This window comes from Chanodichthys erythropterus, chromosome 8 (genome assembly GCF_024489055.1).
Source record: "Chanodichthys erythropterus isolate Z2021 chromosome 8, ASM2448905v1, whole genome shotgun sequence".
Classification (NCBI taxonomy): domain Eukaryota; kingdom Metazoa; phylum Chordata; class Actinopteri; order Cypriniformes; family Xenocyprididae; genus Chanodichthys; species Chanodichthys erythropterus.
In genome coordinates, this window is record NC_090228.1 from 6,327,699 (window position 1) to 6,350,583 (window position 22,885).

General features: G+C 38.3%; 2 protein-coding genes across 2 annotated transcripts in view; one reads left to right on the forward strand and one right to left on the reverse strand.

Annotated features, from left to right (window-relative positions):
• The window catches only part of cdk17 (cyclin dependent kinase 17), a 52,474-nt gene extending 51,895 nt beyond the window's left edge, over positions 1-579 (forward strand). The window contains exon 17 of the mRNA XM_067391623.1: positions 78-579. Within this exon, the coding sequence (XP_067247724.1) occupies positions 78-115 (38 nt within the window). The 3' untranslated portion in view covers positions 116-579. The remainder of the gene's footprint in view (positions 1-77) is intronic.
• Positions 580-735: 156 nt separating this feature from the next.
• Positions 736-21,002, reverse strand: elk3 (ETS transcription factor ELK3). The gene is made up of 5 exons (XM_067391624.1): positions 20,668-21,002; positions 10,539-10,747; positions 9,487-10,257; positions 5,594-5,716; positions 736-2,903 (listed from the first exon to the last, which is right to left on the reverse strand). The coding sequence occupies exons 2-5, from the start codon at positions 10,743-10,745 to the stop codon at positions 2,796-2,798; spliced, it is 1,209 nt and encodes a 402-aa protein (XP_067247725.1). The 5' UTR covers positions 10,746-10,747; positions 20,668-21,002; the 3' UTR covers positions 736-2,795.
• Between the last annotated feature and the right edge of the window lie 1,883 nt (positions 21,003-22,885).

Consider the following 22,885-nt stretch of genomic DNA (forward strand, 5'->3'; position numbering starts at 1 on the left):
TCATTTATTTTTTACATATTAATTTAAACATTCATAATTTATTCATTGTCCTCTTCCTTTTGTCTCTCCCCTCACAGGAAACGGCAAGAACAGACGGCAGAGCATGCTGTTTTAATCTGCGTTCCCTCACACTCTTGCCCATCACAGACACACACTCTCACACAAGCAAACACACAAACACACACACACACTGGACGGATCAGGTCGATGGCTCTTAATCCGTGTCTGTGTTGTATAGACTAACTGACTAGTCCCCCTCGCTCTCTGAGAAGAGGGTGTTTGTTGTGTGTGCATGCGTGGTAAAGGGGATCAGATGAACCCGCTGTCTCTCCCCCCCAGTGTCCCGCCTCCAGCATGCAGCCTTGAGCCAGAACGCCCATCGGCCCCCTCATCTGGACCCCCGTGTGACGCTTAGGGTGTGTGAACGTGTATATATTTATTGACGGAGGAGTTGTTTTGCTGCTAATTGACTACTGTCTCTTTGTAACTTCCTCACTCTTGCGCGACCCTCCTGGTTGTCTCGGACACATCAGTCCCACGTCTATAAGTTTTTTTTTTTTTTTTTTTTTTTTTTTTTTTTTTAAGAACCATTCGAATTTTGTCTAAATGTTGATATTGCAGCTGTCCGTCTGTTGTTGTGTTTGTTTGACAGAGGTGGAATGCCGTATACGAGTGTTTTGAATTTACTTTTGCTTTTCCTGGCATGGTGATTTCGCTTCAAGACAAACCAAATGTACTGAAAAACCTTCCCAAATATTCATTCCTCAAATTTTAAAGCATCATTTCAAGAAAAAAAGAGTGGATATGTTCCTCAAAGGCCGCGTCACGTGGACGGCCTGCTCAACCAGGGACCATCTCAACCAGGTGGGCTTCAGAAAGCCGCAAAACGAGGGTGGAAAAAACAAACACTGGACCAGCAGGAACTTTGTGACCTCACAGTTTTGAACTGAGAACCGGACCATCTCTCCTTAACTTTCCCCTCTTTTGCATTCATTCACAGTGATAACTTCCTGTCGGAACTGAAGTGCTTGTTTGTCAGATTTTTAATTTCTGAAAGTTCCTGATACATTCACAAAACCAGTTGCAAATGACTTTCTCCTATTAATAGAGCTCCTCTGTAGCTTCCGAGTGTGTGAGACGCTTGAGAAATGTGTGAATATGGAGATTAGTAACTGTACAGAGCCCCATGCAAGTGATGGCTATGAAGATGAGCTAGTTTCATTAACAGTATTAAGAGATTTTTTTAATGTTACATATTGACTCTTCTGTGAATAATGGTATCTTAAAGTGGCATGTTGGAGTCCGACTGTCCCACATGTGTGCTTGATTTTACTCAGAAGAGAAAAAAAGATATTGTGTGTGTAAAAAGAAAAAGTAACGACGACAAAAAAAAACTTTTTGACAGCAGCGTTGGACCAATGTTTCTTTTTCCCAGCATTTATAAACATGAAGAACGCAGAAGATATCAGATTTTAAATGACTCTTTTTTTTTTTTTTTTTTTTCTTAACTGACAGATGTTAATTAATATTGTGAAACCGGAGTCGATTGTTTCTGGAGAATGCGTGCGCGAGTGTGTGCGTGCGTGATTACGTGTATACGTGACGCATGGAATGCGTGTTGTCCTGTATGCTCCGCCTCCGTGAAACACTGACGCTTTCAGAACACCGGCTGTCGGTTGAATTGACCGTTTAACTCTTTGTACTGCAGATATTTATTTCTCTTAATCAGTGAAGTAAACATGGTCTGTTTCATACAGCGAACTCTCTGTTGTCTGTTTATTATATTTGTGTGTGTGTGTTTGTGTGTATTTCTGAAATGGTGCGAGTGTTTGTTCAGACGGGAGGATGTCGCGTCGCATTCAATGCTTGTTTTTATTCAAAAACACAAGGCACATTTTCTTGACTCTTGAAAAGCAAAAAATATAAAATTAATACGAGAATACACTTTTTTAATCAATTCATTAATGAAAAAAATAACCGGAAGCTATTACAAAGCTTTTCTTTCCAATATTGAAGTGGAATTTCGTCTATTACAAAATGTTTTTAAGCAGGAAAATTATACAAATACACAATTCTTACACAAAAGGCACAGCCGGTAGTACATTTGAAGCACAGTGCATACAACGCCATATTATACAATACAATATCAGACAAACCCGGTTCACAGCCTCGGAAAAATAAAAAATAAAAGACTTAAATGCTAATGAGATTCCTTTAATATGGTTTAAATGTTTCCTTGAAGTCTGAGCTGGGAGATCTTTCCAGTTGAAGCACCTTGGGAATGGAGAACCGTTGTGAACGCTGAAGTTTTCATGGTTTGAGGATGTACAGAAAGTCTACGCAGATTTGAACGTGTTTTACCTCGTCCAGCATCGTTTGTCTCCATTTAAAAGTGTCAGAGAGACTCTGAAAAATAACCTGCCAAAGGCCAGTCTTGAACATGTTCTCCAATAAAATGAGACTACAGATTCTCTAAGGCTCCCTTTCCAATGACTCACCATCTTCTCAAAAGGACACTTCATGTTCTTTGGCATTACCTCATAATAATTCCCTATTTTAAGAGCTTGCGGAGGAATTTGGTGAGCTGTTTTGGATTGCAGCCTGAGTTAAAAAAAGAAAACACAAAAGTTTGCTGGTCCAAAACTCAACAGAACTGAAGGGTGCTATAGGTGCAGGTGGCCACAAGAGGGTGAAGTGCATTCTGGCTCAAAAAATGACATGAAGGTCCATTATTCCTTCTTAGTGTAAGAGTAAAGGTATAATTCTGGGGGGTGGATATACAAAGTGTCCAGAAATCAGGATTTCTGTGCGCTGGAGGACATGAGGAGAGGGGATGGTGATGATGAAGAGGAGTCCAGGTTGGGGAGGGGTACCGGGAGCGGCCCGTTCAGCAGGGTGGGGAACTGTGAGAGTCAGAAAGCAAACAGAACATTGAGGAAATACTGAATCACGATGTCTTCATATGCTGTTTAGTAACTGCACAGCAAATGCTTTATAGTGTTTAAAAAACACATGCAAATGATTTTACCAGGAAATGTCATCTAATCGTGAATAGTTAGGCTACTTGACCACGCCAAATAATAGTTCACGTCTTAATGGGCAAATCTTATCAAAAAATGTCCATGTAGTTTTGAATGGGAAATATATTATTATTGTCATTATTACTAATTTTGTTATTTTTGTTTAGGTTAAATAATACTACTATACTTTTCTTTTTATTTAGTTAGTTGGACATGTCATTTTATGAATATTTATTATTATTATTATTAATATTTTTAATCTAGATTTTGAGGCTAAATACTACCTACACATTTCATTATATGTATATTTATAATTTTGATTTATTTTGATTTTGAAGTTAAATATTATCCAAAATTTCCATTTATTTGGTTAGTTAATATTAGTATATTATTAATATACTATATTGTTAATATTAATATATAATAATAGTAATAATAATTCTTTATAAATTTAGAGGCTAAGTACCTGTATATTTCATTACATGTATGCATTTATGTATTTATTTTTGATGTTGAGGTTAAATGCTACCTGGACATATTTTATGAAAATGTATTACTATAAATGATAATAATAATAATAATAATAATAATACTTTTTAATTTAGATTTTGAGGCTAAATTCTACCTAAACATCTATCTATTTATTTATTTATTTTATTTTACTTATTTATGATGTTGAGATTAAGTTACTTGGACATAATTTTATGAATATTTATTATTATAAATAATAATAATAATAATAATAATACTTTGTTAGATTTTTTATTTTTTTTTGAACATTTATTATTTATTTTATTTTATTTTACTTATTTATGATGTTGAGATTAAGTGCTACCTGGACATCATTTTATGAATATTTATTATTATAAATAATAATAATATTTTAAGTTAGATTTTGAGGCTAAATACTACGACCATATTTATTTATTTATTTTGCTGGAGTTAAATGCTACCCCGACATATCATTTTATGAATCTAATTATTAATAACACTAACCATAATACTTTTTAATTTAGATTTTGAGGATAAATACTATCTGTTTGTTTGTTTGTTTGTTTATTATGTTGATGCTAAATGCTACCCAGACATATCATTTTATGCATATTTATTATTAATAATAATAACAATAATAATAATACTTTTTAATTTAGATTTTGAGGCTAAATACTATTTGCACATTTATTTATTTATTTATTTATTTATTTATTTAGAGGTTAAATACTACCAGGACCTGTCCTTAACTATATATATATATATATATATTTTTTTTTTTTTTTTTTTTTTTTTTTTTTTAATTTATTTTTTTTTTGTTTGAATGTTGACCTTTTTAGGCTGAACCTAATAAAGAAATGCTATATAATGATATAAAGATAAAGAAAAACATTTATATATAAAAGTTTATATATAAAGAAACAAAGAAATTTAAATTATTTAATAATTAATTTATTCACTGTATTATTTTATTTCTAAAAATACCATGAATTAAATTCAGTGCATCAAAATGTGCAGTTACAACTATTTCTTTTGATTTTTAGCTGAAATATGCCCTGAGTATTTAAGTTTCTGTAAATATCTCCCTAATACACCTCTGTGAAATCTCTCCCCACACAAAAAAAACAAAAACAAACAAAAAACATTGTCTTTGTGGTTCACAAAAAAACAAAAAAACACTCATAGTCCTCACTGAGGCATCATGGTAGCGCTAGGAGAGGAACTTCCTGTTATGTGAGAGCTGACTATACACACAGACAGAGTCTTTTTCAGTTATCACCCCCTCCCTTTTTTAACAGGAAGCTGTTTTTCCCCCATATCCAATGCAGAGAGGAAACATCTGTAGCTTATTTCCAAACCCTAATACACACACACACATATACACCAGTAAATCCGTTTCCCGGAGTGACTCAAACATCTTAAAAGCATCGTTTTTTCACTTCTATATTTTACAGGTATAGAAAATAATAAAAAAGAAGAAGAGTGGCATTTTAAATGACAAAAAACAAACGAGCCGCAAGATTTTCCCACCGCAGCCAATAACGGCAGGAACGACAGTCATGTGACCAACCAGAAAACTCCCACTACGGCCGCCCAGGGAGGAAGTGAGAGTGGGGGAGTGAGTGTACGAGTCTGTCTGTGCATGTGTGTGTGTGTGTGGTAGTAAAAGTGCACATCAAGAACTGTCACTATTCCCGTAAAGGCAGAGTCAAGCAGTCGCCGTGATTACCTTAATGTTTTCCTGCTGCCTAGCGATGTTTACAGTAAAGACTGGACGCTGCCCTCAAAAAGCAAGATGAGCACAAATATACAGTTTGCTTTGTCTTTTTCTTTCGCTCACACACACCTCCCTACACACTCTCCCTCGGGTCAGAACAGGAAGTATCCACAGGATTTCCCCTCTCGCTCACATGAAGACTGAAACACGACACCAAACACAAACGCACGCTAGCAAAACACAAGCAAATCACTTTCTAAAACACACTCGCATGTCCCTGCTAAACCAAAATAAATGAGCAACCACATTCATATTCAGATCCCTCTTTTTATAGGTGAAGGTTTTGGGAATGTTTTGTGCGTACCTGAAAGAGTGAGCCGTGGCCTTGTAGCCTGGCGGGGCTGAGAGGCGCTACGGGACTCAGGCTGCTCCAGAAATGAATGGAGGACAGGAGAGGACTGGGCGTCAACAGCAAACCAGAGGGAGTCTGAAAAAAGTCGAGTAGAGGAGGTATTGTGAAAGGGGGGAACAGGAACATGAGATGTTATTTGTATTAGTCACTGAAGTCATGGATCATCAAATCCCGAAACTTTGGAAAGACGAATGTGAGTCTCTGCATGTCTAAGCACGTCTTTGCGTCGGTTAGCAGGCGATAGCATGTGAAGCCTGTCATGCATAAGAAGCCTGAGCGCCCCTTTAAAAATTTTGCCAGATTTTTTTTATCTGAACAGGACAAATTTGGAGCGTTAAGGGTATGCAGCACAAATGCAGTGCCTCGAAGTGGTGTTCAACTGTCTGTCTGTGCAGTCTTTGCTCAATCTGGGGTTATGAAATAACTGTCTGTTGTAGATCTTTCAGAATGTTTAAAGCAACAGTTATCCTCAAATTAAACTTCTGTCATGTGCTCAACCTCATGTCATTCAAACCCGTTTAACTTTTTTTCTTCTGCGGACTAATGTGCCTAATGCACTTTTCTATACAACAAAAGAGGATGGTCACTAGGGCCCTGTTTACACCTAGGATGCGTTTTGGTCGATCGGATCACAAGTAGATGAGGGAGACAGGTTCCTGTTTACACCTGGTGTTTTAATCCGTGACTTTCGAACACTTCTGTCCTGATTTTTTTGAGGGGAAGGTCTATAGGCGGGTAAATGTATGGGTTTTTTCAGATCTTTCAATCTAAAGGACACAAAAAGCTTGCGCAATTTACATATAAATGCGACTGGAGACGACGAAAAAACACACGGAGAGCATCAGTTTTCATTTCTGCTGTGATAGCCAAATGTAGTGAGTGTGTGCTAGAAACCAGAAATGGTGAGCGAACATTGTTCTTGGTACATTTTTCGTCTTCAAACCAAACTTGGGTCTTCAGCCAACAAAGATTAGGTCAGTAGGCAGAGAGTAGGTGGTCTTTTGTGGCTGTTCGAATGCATTTGACCACATGAGCGTTTACACTACGAAAGCAATGCGGTCGAATGAGTTTTTGACTACCTCTGGAAGTGGTCGAAAGTGGACAAGCTCAAAATGTTTTAGACCCCATTAACAACTATATTTAGCATTGCCCATTTGTGATCCGATCAACCAAAACGCATCTTAATACCAGGTGTAAACATGGCCTTCGATATCAGGAATGGTGAGAGAACATTGTGCTTGGTACGTTTTTCATCTTCAATCCAAATTTGGGTCTTCAGCTGACAAAGTTTAATTCCCATCTGGTTAGTGTGCTTCCCATAATGTTTAGGCATTAGGTCAGTAGGCGGAGAGCTTTTGTGGCTGTTTGAACACATTTGACCACATGAGCGTTTACACTCTGAAAGTAATCCGGTCAAATGCGTTTTTGACTAGCTGGAAGTGGTCGAAAGTGGTCAAGCTCAAAACATTTTAGACCCTGTTTAAACCTGTATTTAGCATCATCCACTTGTGATCCAGTCGACCAAAAGGCATCTTAATACCAGGTGTAAACAGGGCCCAGGGGATGTCAAACTGCAAAAAGGACCCTAAAATTAGTCCAAGTTGTCTGAAGTCCTACAATATGAATAAGATTTAATCCCCTCAAGTATTAATTTTCAATTAATTAACTTAACTTCTCCTTTGGTGTTCCACTGAATAAAGCCTATACTTCGGTTTTTTCATGCGTACTGCATGTGGCGTAAATTTAATCATCAGCAGTAAGCGCCTTTCACAGAATTTTTCTGTGTTTGCACATGCACCGTGAAATTTTCTTGCACTAATTAGTTTGACCACAAGGTGGCAACACTTCCCCAACCTGTTGTTCAGAGTCGTAAAAAAGCGAATGCGACAGAACAACAAAGTACTGGAGACGGCGACAACAACAGATGCCCACATTGACAAACTCTTGTGTGAGGGTGTTGAGAGATACCCGCTCTAGTTTATAAGAGTACAAAGACATTTTTGTTGCTCAAAAGCGAGATGGCGTACACTATCAAATGGACTATACTTTGAAAGATTATGCGTTCGTCTGTAAGAGTTCGTAAGCATGCGTCCATTAGCGTTCACGTCAGCACTGAAGTCGTATGGGTTTGGAAAGACATGAGGGTGACTGAAAATACATTTTTAGGTGAACTGTCCCTTTAAGAGAGAAAGTGAGAGAGAATTATGTAGCTTCCCATGGGTCATGGACTTTGGATCACCAGGTTGTGGCTATAGGGCAGCATGTGAAATCAATTTCTCGTTCTCGCTCTGTTTTTCTCTGTCCTGTGTCACTATGCTGTAGTGTGCGAGATTACAGACATATGGCTTTACTTACAGGTTTCTCTTCTCTCGCTTATGCCCTTCTGTCTTTTCCCTCTTCCTGTCTCACTCTACCTCTTTTTAAAAACCTGTCTGTCTGCCACACAGTTCTCCCTACACGCCCTGTAAAGATCGAGACGTCTCACAGAATAGCTGTATTACCAGTATAGGTGTGTGTCCTGTCTATTTGTTACCTGTCGAAGGCCTATAAACAGTGCCGGAGAGGATGTTATTGTGTTTATTTATAGCTCTGTTCCAAAACCTAAAAAGCTGCCTACAACTAAAAAATGAAACCTGATTAGAAAGATCTACATAGGCAGAAACACTGTCTCACACAAAATAGGGCAAAATTAGCATCTTGTTAAGTTAACAACATGACATTCCACCAAGCATAAAAATACATAGCATTTATAAGGTACAGTCCACCTTTACTAAGACTACTTTTATTAATACTTTTGGTATTAATAAAAGTACATTTCTAATGAAATAGAGCGATTAAAATCAGCCTTATTGTCACTGACTTTTTCTGTTTTCATAATCAAGCTGATATTACCAAAGTCCCTTTAAGACAAGTCATTTCACTCGGCGGCCATCTTTGAAACGCCTCTCGGGCATCCTGGGCATCATGCAATCTCTTTGAATGCGGAAACATCAAATTCTCCAAAACTGTACGCCAACATTACGATTAAATTTCATATTTAAAATCACCAATGAAATCTAACAACAACCGGCTCATAAATCTAGTTTCTAAATGCTCGAATCATGACAAAAAAAAAAGTGTTTTTCAGGCTGGATCAAGCTAATGCGCATGCGCAGACCTAAATGCACGTCTCTTCGGAGGCGCGCGTCTGACTGTTTCTATAGAAACCGGTGATTCTAACGGCCGCTGAAGTGACGCGATGACTTTACCAATCGGCGATTGGCTCTTATTTAGAAGGCGGGACTTATTCCGCCATATTGCACGTTACACTTTCTCCCATTCAGAACAATACGAGTGACACGTCTTGTGTTATTCTATAGTCTTTGATATTACTTATTTTCATCTGCTTAGCTTGCTTTTTCACAATTGATTCCATTAGAGCTTCACATTAGCATGTTGCTAAGCCAATGGCACAATATTCTAATGGAACTTAGAAAAATATAACTTTTTATTTACATTTCGGCAGTCTTTATCAATGTTTGGTATTAAATGAAATGACATTTTGTCTCTGACCAGTTGTCACAATGTTTACCTTGCCTTTAAACAGTCAATTCCAACAGAGCTTTACATTAGCATGTTGTTAAGCTAACTACATAATACTATGATGTTGTATAAAATAGACAGTTTTTATGTAAATTTGTTGCAATCTGGGCTTATTAGCTTTTAGTCATTAGAAGAAGGCATTATGTATTCTGACTATGCTTTGCATTTTATTCCTTACAATGCTGTCTAGATAGGCAGCTCACTATAGGTTTTGGAACAGATTGGCTGTGTGAACATAAAAATACAAGAACATAGTTTGGTACCTGTGCAGTGAAAAAGGCTGGTGTAAGAGACCCTGAGGGCAGTGCTGGGCTGTTGAGGGCGATTGAGCCCAAGTCACTTCCTGAAAGCAGTATGGAAGGGGCGGAGATTTCCAGCCCTTTGGGTTTCCGAGCTTTGGGAGGCAGTCCGTTGCTACCGGTCCTCCTCTCGGGAGGCGTGGCCTGATTCTGGGCTCGCTCCCTGTGGCCGGATGATAAATTTAGAGGCTGAGCGATCTGCTCTGATTCGTCTATGCGAGCCTCTGGGCTCCGCCCCGGCCGCAGCGTATAGACAGGGCTATGAGTGGGGGAGGGGCTACGGGACGAGCAGGGGGAGGATTTTGAAGTGAAGAAAACCTCCGCGGATGCAGGTGGTGGCGAGGAAGCAAGGTGAACGACTTTCTCTGATCGATTAGTGACAAACCGAATCACTGTTTGTCCCTCCTCCTCACGTTCGCCACCTCGCTGCTTCTCGACTTTGATTGGACGCAGCAGCGGAGGCGGGCTTTGGAGGGAACTGACTGTGAAGGATGAGTACAGACCAGAGTGAAGATACTCGTTCCTACAGGCGGGGCTTCTCAGCGATGACAGCGACAGCTTCGGAGACTCCTCCCCCTCGCCGCAATCAGACTCCACCTCCTGTAACATGACGCCCCCTGCGACGTGACCCCCATCCCGACCCAGCTCCACTGCTTGGGGATCCATCTTCAGAATATCAGGGAATGAGACGAACTTATACACAAACTTCTGACCAATCACCTTCTTTATGATATTCTGCAAAAGACAGAGGATGATTACAACACGCTCTCAGTGCAGTTCGTAACTATTTTACGTTTTGGTGGCCAATTCGTATGATCTCAATCATATGTTTTGGTACGATCTGCTTACGCCCCAATAACTGTTCGGATCATGAAGGTCCAAAACTGAAGGCTTACATTTTTTCGTACAATTTTCGTATGAATTCACAGGAAATCACGTAAAATAGTTACGTTTTCTCATGAAATCGGATCTATGATTATCATTGGTCAGATGTTTGAAATGTGAGCTTGTGCAACCTTGTCATAGTAGTAGCGTAGTGCTCTGCTGAGTTTGTCATAGTTCATGTTAGTCTTGTTCTTGCGCAGGCCCCAAAGTTTGGCGACTTCTTCCGATTTGAGCAGCTTGAACTCGCCGTCGTTGGACGTCCAGCAAATCAGGTGTTTATGGCTCTGGTCCAGCAGTAGCTGCAGCAGAAACTGCCACAGCGTGATGGCACTCTCCATATCTGTCAGACGAGAGAAATAAAATGATTAAGATTAACAGTATATTTATATTTTAAAGGGTTAGTTCACCCAAAAATGAAATTTCTGTCTTTAATTACTCACCCTCATGTCGTTACAAACTTATGAACAAATGAAGATATTTCTGTCCCTCCATTGACAGCTACACAACTACCACTTTTAAGCCTCAAAAAGGTAGTAAAGACATCGTTAAAGTAATCCATGTGACTCCAGTGGTTTTTCCTCAATTCTAATAAAGTGACACGAGTGCCTTGTTTGCGCAAAAAAACATAATTTACCGCTATATTTACAAAATATTAATCTCCAACATGCTTCATAAAATTGAAGTTAAACCACTGGAGTCGCATGGATTACTTTAATGATGTCTTTACTACCTTTCTGGGCCTTGAAAGTGGTAATTGCATAGGTTGTCTATGGAGGGACCGAAAGCTCTCAGATTTCATTAAAAAGATCTTCATTTGTGTTCCAAAGATGAATGAAAGTCTTACGGGTTTGGAATGACATGAGGGTGAGTAATTAATGACAGAATTTTCATTTTTGGGTGAGACATTCAGGCTGACGTTCTTTTCCAAAAGCTAGTTTGATATCTTGCTGTCTTTGCTAAAATTAGGTATATCAAAAGGTAGCATAAGCAATAGCACCTTAAAATGCTGTTTAGGTAGGTAGCTTGCTAGATTTTGTAACACAGCTGTTTTTTCTTATACTGATTTAAAGCAATGTGGATCACTGTGAACGAGGTGAGAGTTTGGCGTAATTTCATTAAGCGTCTATCTAATTTAAATTAGCCAAGATTACACTCTGCCTGTACTGCTTGTTTATTGGGCAAGAAAAGGTGGCATGAGGACACTTTTAATGACCCTAACAAGGTTTTAGGATCTAATGAAGATCCTACTGCTAAGCCAAATTTAGTTTGTGTCTGTGGATGTGCTCAGACCGGCACCTTGATCTGATAGACATCCTTCCAGGAGTGATTGTGTTTGCTTTGTTAAAAACTTTCCTTTAACCATCCATGCAGGTTTCTCACAGGAAGTGGTGAAGTAGGAGAGGCCAGAGCATCAGTCTTATAAACACAGCCACATTAAAGAACGCCGCGTTTGTGCTCCTGAATCCATCAATTTCCCCTTTTCCTTCTGCACTCTTCATCTCTCGCATGAACAAAAAACGTCATTCCTGGGTGCCCTCCCACAAGCATTTCCTGTTCTGTTGTACATTAACGCACAGGCTCATAAACAACAAAGGGCTATCAGCCAGAAAGACTGACACAGGAACAGCTTGCAAACAAGCAACACGTTCCAGCATCGACCGTCCCTCTTTGGGATGGAGGTGTCCGCTCAAAGGCTGGCAGATACACCCACTTGTGAACAGAGATTACTAACAAGGCAAACATGGAGTTTGTCCACAAGACCCTGTTTATAACATGGATTAAAGGGACCAGGTAGAGATAAGGGGCACAAAATAGTTCAAACATCCCAAACCCAGAGTGAAAACCTACAACAAGCATTTTTAAGGGAATTTTTAGTTATAGGTCACCCAAAAATGAAAATCCAGTTCTATCATTTACACTACCGTTCAAAAGTTTGGGTTCAGTCCACTGTTTAAAACACTTCTATTCACCAAGGATTAAGCAACACATCTGTTTTCAACATTGATAGTAATAAGAAATGTCTCTCAAGCAGCATATCAGCATATTAGAATGATTTCTGAAGGATCATGTGACACTAAAAAGTGGAGTAATGATGCTAAAAAAATTTAATCATTCTAGATTTCTGAAGGATCATGTGACACTAAAAAGTGGAGTAATGATGCAAAAAAAAAATAAAAAATTTTTTTAGCATCATTACTCCACTTTTTAGTGTCACATGATCCTTCAGAAATCTAGAATGATTCGTTTTGATTGACAGGAATATGACAGGAATATCAGTTTTGCATGACAGGAATAAATTACATTTTAACATTAAACATTAAAATAACTTAAATTGTATTCATATTTCATAATATTATAGTTATAACTGTATTTTTGATTAATAAATGCAGCCGTGGTGAGCAGAAGGGACTTCTTTCAAAACATAAAAAAAGTAAACACTAATGTATGAGTTTTGTTTTATCAAAATACTGACTCATCCTGAATATCATAGGAAAAAACCATGAAGTCAAACACTTCCCTATATATTATTGTCAGTGAACAATCACCCAAACGGTCATTATCAGACCTTAATACTGACAAAAGTAGTCCAACATGCAAAGATTCACATACTCAATAAGGAAGGTTAGATCGTCCAGTTTTTGTGAATGGGTTTCAGAGCAGAATAAGACCTAGAAGTGCTCTTTATACTTTGGCGCTGTGGTTGGACACAGACAGGAAGCTGCGATCTCACAAAACAGGATGTGAATAAAGATATCTGCTCACATTCCTTCAAGAAACCTTAGACATGTGCAGAGTTGTGACATTTATAGTTTGGACAACATGATTTTTGATTGATTTGATTTTTTTTTTTTTCATCTTAGATCACTGATATTTCAAAAAGAAAAATTATACTTTTTTTCCCCCCAGCAAACTCTGATTTAGACAACAAAGTCGCAGTCAATATGGAAGTGGATCCATTGGGTGTAAGATAAGGATTTTCTAGTCAACAAGAGGGAGTTCCTTCATGCATGTGGTCTGGGATTAATTCCATCAGGAAGGCACAGTGGTTCAATGTTAAAAGCTCAACAGTACAGGAAGTTTAAATCTTGCTCGGGCCGCTTCCTGTGACCGCTGCCATTAAGCCACACACTTAACCTTATTGTACTCTCATAACCTTTTGCTCTTCATCCCTGGTTACATTTTGGGAAATATAAAGAACTATATATCCATTATGAAACCTGTACACTTTGACCATGGTCTGAAACATATATATATATGTATATATATATATATATATATATATATATATATATATATATATATATATATATATATATATATATATATATATATATATATATATATATATATATATATGAAACGGTACATGTATTCGTCCTGAACCATACGGTACAGACATCACGGTTCGGTTAATGCAGTTAGACAACGAATACAGACAGTCACAGGTGATCCACACTCCAATTCAGAAGGGGGCGCGTGTGGTAATGCAACACTATATGCTAACTGCCACAACATTGTTTGTTGCGATCCTATCAGACTTATGATAGCAACCTGATTCGTAACAAAGCACTGTTCGCCAGAGGAGAACTGGCCCCCCAACTAAGCCTGGTTTCTCCCAAGGTTTTTTTTCTCCATTTTAACACCTATTTGCTACTTGTTTGCCACCTGATGTCACCTGATGGAGTTTGGGTTCCTTGCCGCTGTCGCCTTTGGCTTGCTAAGTTGGGGACACTTGACATTTGACTTGATATATTTGATATTCAACAGTATTCTTGACATTTATTCAACAGTGCTTCTGATCTGCCTGCATTGACACTATTCTTGAAGAGCTGCTGTGCAGCAAAAATTATGTACCAGTTATCAATGTAAAGCTGCTTTGACACAATCTGCATTGTAAAAAGCATTATATAAATAAAGGCGACTTGACTTGGAAACAGTAAAAAGTGAAGAAGAAGAACAGATTATCTAGATATGGGTGTAATCTCTCAACCGGTGTTTCAACCGTGGAAAAACAACAATAAAACAGCTTGAGAATATCTCACGCAGCATTACATTTACCTCAGGCAAGTCATTTAGTGTCCACAGCATACAACTATAGAGGGGAGCATTTCACTAAATATATGCACTATATTAGCTTATGTATTTATTAGGATATATTGAATATATTCATTATATATATATATATATATACAATGTATTTGCAAATATATTCAATATATTCATTATATTTACTTGTTAGTAATGTGTTAATTATTTAATGGTTAAATATATTTGTCATGAAAACAACTGTGTAAATGATTATATTTCAAAAAGAGTAATAGTTTTATAATTCGATTTAGAAGTTAATTTAAATTGCCTTATGTGCACTTTACATGTTTTTTTTTTTATATTTGAGTGTTGATTATTATATCTAAAAATAAATAGCAACTAAATGTATTAGTTTGGGCTCTGTTGTTAACTGTAACCTTTAATATTATGTCAATAGACATAAACATTAGTGTTTTATGCTTTCATTATATGAATTTTTTCCTTTTGTGTTTCACAGAGGAAAAAGTTAACTGGCTTTAGAACAACAGTGAGTAAGTGACCACAGACTTTTCATTTTTAGGTGAAATATACATTTAAGACACCCTGCATAAACTTATTTTATTGTAGAATAGAGTGTCTGCTTATTTTTTTATTTTTTCATATTTTAAGTGCAGGAGGCGGATAGAGTGCAGGAAGACCTGGGTGGAGTGACAGAAATGACCTCAGGTTGAGGTCTGACAGCTATCGGAAACCAGTTTGACGAGAATTCAAAGCTGTCAAATGTGTGTGCGCAAGAGAGAGTGTACACAAACGTTTATACACACTCCTCAGTTTTAAGTAGCGTTACATCATACCCTTTGGTAACTGTAAGTCAGTCAAACAGGGCGGGTTGGCGTTTACTGCGGCCTTCCTGCTGTCTGAGCCAGCGCTCTCCCAAGACGGCACGATGGATGGAGGGAACGGACGAGACGGCGCGCTAGATGGAGAAACGATGCTGGCTCACTCACTAGTGTGGATAGCTCTGACACGGAGCATGTTTTATTGGCCAAGAGGAACTCCCTAGTTGCAGACTGCCTTATTTTGGGAAAGTCTTTGTCATAGTTTTGACAAAGACACACAAGATTAAACTTTCACCCTGGTTTTCGCTCATCAGACTGATTGCTCTGGAAGTCATCAAGGAATTGATTGAATATTGAGCCTAAAGTAGCAAACAGGACAGGCTAAAATCAAAGCTAAAACACATAGGGTGTGTTCACACTTGTAGGTCGGTTCTCTTGGTCTGAACCAAAAAGAAACACACACACTCATTCATTACTCTTCTACATATGTGACACAGATCTACAGCAATTTACAGTTAGATCTCGTACTCCACACTTGGGCACAACATAAAAGCTCACCGTACGCCACACACTGTCACCCATTTATTTTTTTCCAAACCCCCAAAGAAGCGAAATGCAACCATTTCCTGCTCCAGCATCCTCTGAGCGGAGCATCTGCGTTAAACGACCGTAAAACTGTCTATATCAGGACTTCCTCCAATTCTCCTTTGAAGGGCGTCTTCCTGGGAATGCCGATCCCGAACTGAAAGGTAGGAATTCCTGCTGCGGGGAGCAAACACAGGAACGAGGGGACCACACGGACACAAGGCACGAATGGGAGGTTTCCTCTTCTCTTTTTGTGCTGGCACAAAGTTCTCGCCCATATGGACGTCTATAGACTGACATATTGCATGCGAGACCCTGAAGAACAGGCTCATGGATTCCAAGATTTACTTCCCTAATCAAAGGGAATAAACACACGAAGCTGATTTCAAAAGCTCTTGGCCATTTGGAGAAGTGCCTGCATGGAACGTGGCTGTAAAAGTCATTGTTAGGTTATTGCAAGAGGGGAAAAAATGTCTCCCTTTTAAGAACCGCTGCTGTGTACAAATGTGATTTGCATGTGCAAATCTGGAGTTTTTGTCTCTTTATTGTCTTGCGATGTCAGCAATGAAATAAACCATGCAGGAGTAAAGTTTGAATCCTTAGCCAAACATTTTCAAAGACTGTCTGATACAAAATTGCATTTAGGCATGTAGAGAGGATGAGAGACCCCATGACACACAAATAAATAATAGACAGTGTGCGCTAAACAGAAAAACACACTCAAACATAGATTGTCTGCACCGCCTTGGCTCCGTTCTTACGCCGCTGTCTGGCATGCATCAGCTTCATGGTCTTTGGCTTTAAGGCTGTTTTAACACATTTCATGAAATAAATGAATCATAGATTGTTTTTACAGTTACTTGGTGAGGCATTACTCCACATGGATTCTTTCACAAACTTCTACACATCCCCATGCCAATCATGTTTGTTTATGAGATATTTTAACAATAACGACACCAATTCCAACTAAAAATGGAGACCTTTTTTATGCATTTTGCTTGTTAATTTACACAACGATGGCTTATTAGGGGCCTGAAAGTGAATTTGTGAAACGGTGGGGTCATGCATACACGTATTACACGTTCAGTCTATCGGCGCGTAGTGTTTGTTTACAAAGTGACATCGCCATCTACTGGCCTGGCAGCACAATACAGCATTTTTAGTAGTTTTTGCGGATCCATACGAACGGGGATCGTTTTGACAACGTTGTTGTCTGTATGCGAAAAACGCAAAGTAAAAACTTTTCTGCTTTTAGTACTTTGTTGTTGTGTAAACGTACCCTAAGAGTAGTACTTTTTAGGCTGTGTTTACATTATTACATTATTACAATTTCCACTTTTTTTTCCTCCAATGTGGCACAGATGACCCACAAACGTGTAAGCAGGAAAAAAACATGGATTCCGATATTCTCAGATCGGTTTCAGGCCTCATTCATATGTGGAAATAAATCGGATATTTGCATCTGCCATGTAAGTGGACAGACTGGATATTCCCGTCAACGCGAGTCGTATGTTGTATTTAAAAAAGCAACAGTAGCGAATGATGTCAACTCAGGTGGACACCAACCACGATCACATGACTCTTTTCAATGGCGCAATGGAGGACGAAAGCTCAACTTAATGTTTTTCTGACCTTTAAAGATGGTGCTTAAAGCAAAGCTTGTATTATCATTCAATTCATCTGCGTCCATTGCAAATCACATCATTTTACTTCCTTTTCGGCCTATTTCCGGGTCAGTACATCTATCTTGGGTTGTTTCGCCAAAATTATAGTGTAAATGCAGATATCGGATATGGGTCACTTTTAAAAGATGTAAGCTGGTTGTCGGATATAGTCAAAAAATCAAAATTGGTGTGTAAATGTAGCCTTAGACATTTTTGACATTTTTTCCCATCAAATAGTGCAGAAAATGTGAAAAAAAGTCCATAGATACTAAGAAAACACACTGTTTTACTACTTTAAATGCTTAGATACCCCCGACAAGCTCTCTAATTTTGACTTCATGCCATAGGACATCACACTGGAAAGAAATTATTTTGTTGGGAAGTAAATACAGCAGAGAAGATTTATTATTATCTGCAATTAATAATCTGAACTAAAAAAAATTGTAATTTGTACTCAATTCTACTCAAATATTCACTTGTTTGATTTATTTATAATCTCTCATGTATTCATTTGAAAGTAGAACAAATTTAAAAAGAGTAAAACCTACTTATCTTTACAATGCAGAATTCACGTAATCCACTGGGGAATTATTAATTTATAATAATTATTCACTTTTTTTTTTTTTTTTGCATAAACTTAGCCTTTATGTTAAGATGTCTTAACTAGTTTGACCAACTAGCAGTTAGACACTATTCTGATTCAAATTAGACCAATCTTATATAAATTATTTTGAATAGTTAGGATTTGTCTTGAAGAAAAAAATTAGATGACTAAATTTTTAGTCTAAGCAGTTTATGCAACCAACCACTCGAGTTAAATTTCTAATCAAAGATTATTCATTGATTTGAGTTACTTTCCGAAAACCTGTTTAGTGTTCATGTATATTCATTGTTAATTTAAATTCTACTTATTTTTATCATTTTAAATGCAAATCTGAATTGCAAGTTGATTAAAGTCACCATGAAATCAAAAGTGATGACGTGTTTACTGGGCGGGACAACCTGTCACTCACATGAGATCGACCAATAGCGAACCGCAACCATCCAATCGACTCCCAATGGACAAAATCAACTCCCGTCCTACATTTTTCCTTGTTCAAAAAGCCATTTCACTCTTATATATGTCACAATAGGGAAGAAAGGACTGTTGCAACTTCTGCTGAGTTTATATTTACACTCACCTTACTCAATATTGTTGCAAAGTAATTTTTTCAAAATGTACAACGAAAAATAAGCAATTTTTTCTCTCAGATGGCTGAAAATGATATCTGCATCAAGCAATAATCTTTTCTCAACACCACAGATCATTCACTTCTTACAGCACTTAAGTTCAAAGAATCAATGGAAAACACCAAGAAAAAAAGCATCAAATCTATCCAAACCATCTAACCATACAGGAAGTAGAAAGGAGGAACATGACTGTAGACTTTACACACAGTGTGTCCGAAAAAGAAAGCAGCAGTCTAGTACATTAAGTGGCTTATCAGGCAACATATACTGCCTGATGAAGGTGTTTTTTAAACTTTCACACATCGCCGGTGTGTGTGTGTGTGTATGGGAGGAGAAGGTGTGCTCTCCAGCACAAAGTGACACGCTCACAGCCTTCAAGACTCATGCAACAGACCGTCTGGACCCAAAACCCCAAGCGCAGTGTTTTGAATGGCCCCTAGACAGCTTTTAAACACCAAACTTGCCGTCGTGCTCACAAACCCCTCCACTGTAGCGCCAGCGGAAACTCGTAATGAGATTAGTTGGTGTGCGCAGACATTACTTCGCCATGACTAAATGTGCGCTCTTCCTGCACACACAGACTGCAGTGGAAAATTCAGGGAGCTCCTACTGAAGAGAGGGAGAAAAGAGAGTCATGAAGGACTTCTCTCCACGACCACATTTCTCCAGAGAGAGCTGCAGCTCTTGAAATTACGCAGACTGATCTGAGAATGTGTGTCTGTGTCCAAACAGTGGAGTGTGGATGCTTCAAATGGCATTGCATTTGATAAGCAAAATAGCAGAGAGGGTTTGTTTACTGCATTGAATCTAATTGGCTGTTTGATCGAAATGATGATGGTTCCTCTTTTAGAATATTTCAGGGAAAATACAGAAATATTAAAGCTACAAAATAATGAAATACACAGAACTTGTTTTTAAATGCCAACTGGAGACACCAAAACCTGCATAAGTGCAAATCTATCCAACCAATCTAACCATACAGGAAGTAGATAGGAGGAACTTTACACACAGTGTGACAGTGACGGTGTCCAAAACTCCAAAACAGAAGGAAACGGCCTCGAAAGTGACATTCGTTTTAAAGAAAGATGACACGAGCACATTATAAACATCATCATTTTTAAATGTAAAACAAGAGTTCAAGTATCAGTATTTGGACACTTTGTGGTTGTCATAGATGAACATGTTCATAAGCGGTGAACTTGAGTACACCATGATTTAGGAAAGCTCTAGCATCGTCTGCTACTCCATTCACGTAAGAGTGACTTACAGTAACGTGTCCAAATACTTTTTTCTCGGTCACAAACATCGATCATCCCCAGCATATCCAGATGTAGGGGTAACATCAGCTCTATAGGGCTGAACTGAAGTTTCTTTGTTTGCCCCAATGACTCATTTTCAAGATGCTGTCTGCTGCCAGTTTCAATCCGGAAGCGCATGGCAATTAGTCTGCTGCTGTTTCCAGACAAACCAGAAACTCTACTAGTGCGTTTAAAGCGCCAGGAGCCACATTTCAGCCCTTTCTAACAGCCCTGCTTTTCAATGTTTAAATTATACATCACGAACTCGTGAGCTCAACAGGTATTCAAACTTTCAACAGTCGTGCGTAAACGGTGCGTAAATTGCGCGTAAGTAACGGGAACGGTGGACACTTGAAGTGTCTATTATTGATAGAAGAGATTCGTTGGTTTTAGTACAGAAAAGTCTTTCAGTTGTATACATTAAAGTCTTAAACATCACTTCTGAACATTTCAAACAGCTCCTTCATTTGGATAGGTTCATTCTTTTTTTGAGGATATCAAGTTTCAGTCCTGTACTTTGGAAGCTTTCTTCCTTTTATTTGTTATTGTGAGGTAATTACACATTTGTAAACATTTTTAACACGTTCAGATAGTTTGGACGGATTATTCACGTACCTGTGCTTAACGGTCGGGTCCTTTTTCACTTTATTAAAAAGAATTCCGTATAATGCGCTGTTTTTCCATGCTGTCGGCCGTCTCGGCAGCTCTCAGTCGGACTGTAATGGGATCCCGACTGTTTTCTCTCTCTCTCTTTCTCTCTCTCTCTCTCTGAGCAGGAAGTTGGTGCAGGCAGACAGCGAGCCGGCTCACTTCCTCTCGCCGTGCGCTATTCCCCAGGCGCTCGGCCCGTCTGTGTAAACACGCTTTTCCTCCTCCAGCCACCATCCGATATTCAAGAACACGAGCACACACACGCGCACGCGGCTGCGGACGCGCGCACAAGCAGTGTACTGTAACCTGAATCTGCGGCGAGAGGAGCACACTGACGTCACCCTCTTCCTGCCCGGGACCCGCCGGGAGGAGCCCGTGTTCCTTCCTCCACACACATTTTGTGTGTGTGTGTGTGTGTGTGTGTGTGTGTGTGTGTGTGTGTGTGTGTGTGTGTGTGTGTGTGTGTGTGTGATTCTAACGTGCGGGGATCAAATTGCTAGAAAATTTCCTCATAACTAAATCTGGAATCTGGAAAAAATATTCTTAAAGAGAATATATAGGTCATTCTATGAAATGGGTTGCTTTTCCCTTTTGACATGGTGATTTTCAAGTATACATTTTAAACATACTGTCAAACAAAAACGTGTTAAAGTGCTAATAATTTAAATTGTGCCATCTTAATACCTTTTAATATGTACTGGGGATATGATTATGTCTGCAGAACAACTACAAGTTGTTCTGTCAGCCTTATGCAAAGCTCCTTGAAAAGGCAATTTAAGGTTATTTCCCCACAAATATCTACTTTTTTGCATATATTTTGCTTGTATTAACATGCTTACACCGCATGGAGACAGAGATGGGGACAAACGCAACATAAATAAATAAATAAATAATATCAGTTGTCAAGTATGCTTTATTAGCATACACAAAAGACATGCAACGCAACATCATATTCAATACAAGTAACAACAGTGCAAATAAACAATTGTAACATGTAAAATGTATGAAGTGCATATAAAACTATACAGTATATCTCTGTACAACAAATAAATCTCTCTCTCAGTAAATTGGTGGCATGGGGCTCCACAAGGGGGTGGAACCATCTTCCGATTTCCTGGAGGGATATTCACTGACAGGAAGCCGGATTCTTCAACACACACACACACACACACACACACACACACACACACACACACACACACACACACACACACACACACACACACACACACACACACACACACACACACACACACAAATTCTGTCTTTAGCACCATGCATTCATGTGATGCTGTATCTTTGAGTGCTGATATTAGTCAGTAGGCCTAAATCTGTCCACTTGAAATGCACACAATTTAAGGGGCATATGAAATCATTTATGATCTTAGCGAGTACCCTGTTTTTAAAATGTTTGTTCATTATCTGCCATCTAGTGGAGGATGAAGACATTACAACAAGCGCATGTACACGTCATTACAAAAACTGACGGCCGCCAATCTTTGAGTTAAAATTATTCCTCTTATTCTTGTTCATCTTGTTAAAAGTCATATTCATTATAACTCTACAGTATTGACAAAACCAAATTTAATTTTAAATGGTCTTGAACTGATTGATAAAAAATGCAAGAACATTTACTGCTAAAAACAAAATTTCTTTTGGAACTCTATTATTGATAATATTAATTGGAAGGCTGCTGGTTAATCCCCTTTAAATACACTGTGTGCAGAATTATTAGGCAATTTGATTTTCTGATCATAATTGTTTTCCAAGCACATTTTACCAATTCCAAACCACATCAATCTTAATAACTACTATTAATATTGTTTTTAATAATTTGTAAGTGATATATAATTGTTCATAAAGGCTGGAAATGAAAAATGCCTTATATTCAGGTGTGCAGAATTATTAGGCAGGTTTTCTTTTTATGAGCCAAAAAAAGAGATTTAACTCAGACTGAAAAGTCAAAAAATATTAAATACTCATGAGAAGGACGCAATACTAATGTAATACTAGAAATTGCAAAGTTAAAGCATGACCCAGGGACAGCAAAATGCTCATTGGGTCAGCGGGGTCATACAAAAACAGGTGGAAAAGAAAAGACACATGTTAACTGCAAAATAATTAAGAATTTAGGTGAAGAATTAAGTGTGACACCATCAGGAACCCTTTAGTCTCCAGTTTC

Coding starts and splice junctions, on each gene's coding strand:
- elk3 (XM_067391624.1), bottom strand. CDS start 10,745: ATGGAGAGTGCCATCACGCTGTGGCAGTTTCTGCTGCAGCTACTGCTG. Junction 10,258..10,538: donor TACGCTACTACTATGACAAG/GTTGCACAAGCT, acceptor TGTCTTTTGCAG/AATATCATAAAGAAGGTGAT. Junction 2,904..5,593: donor GCCACGGCTCACTCTTTCAG/GTACGCACAAAA, acceptor TGACTCTCACAG/TTCCCCACCCTGCTGAACGG.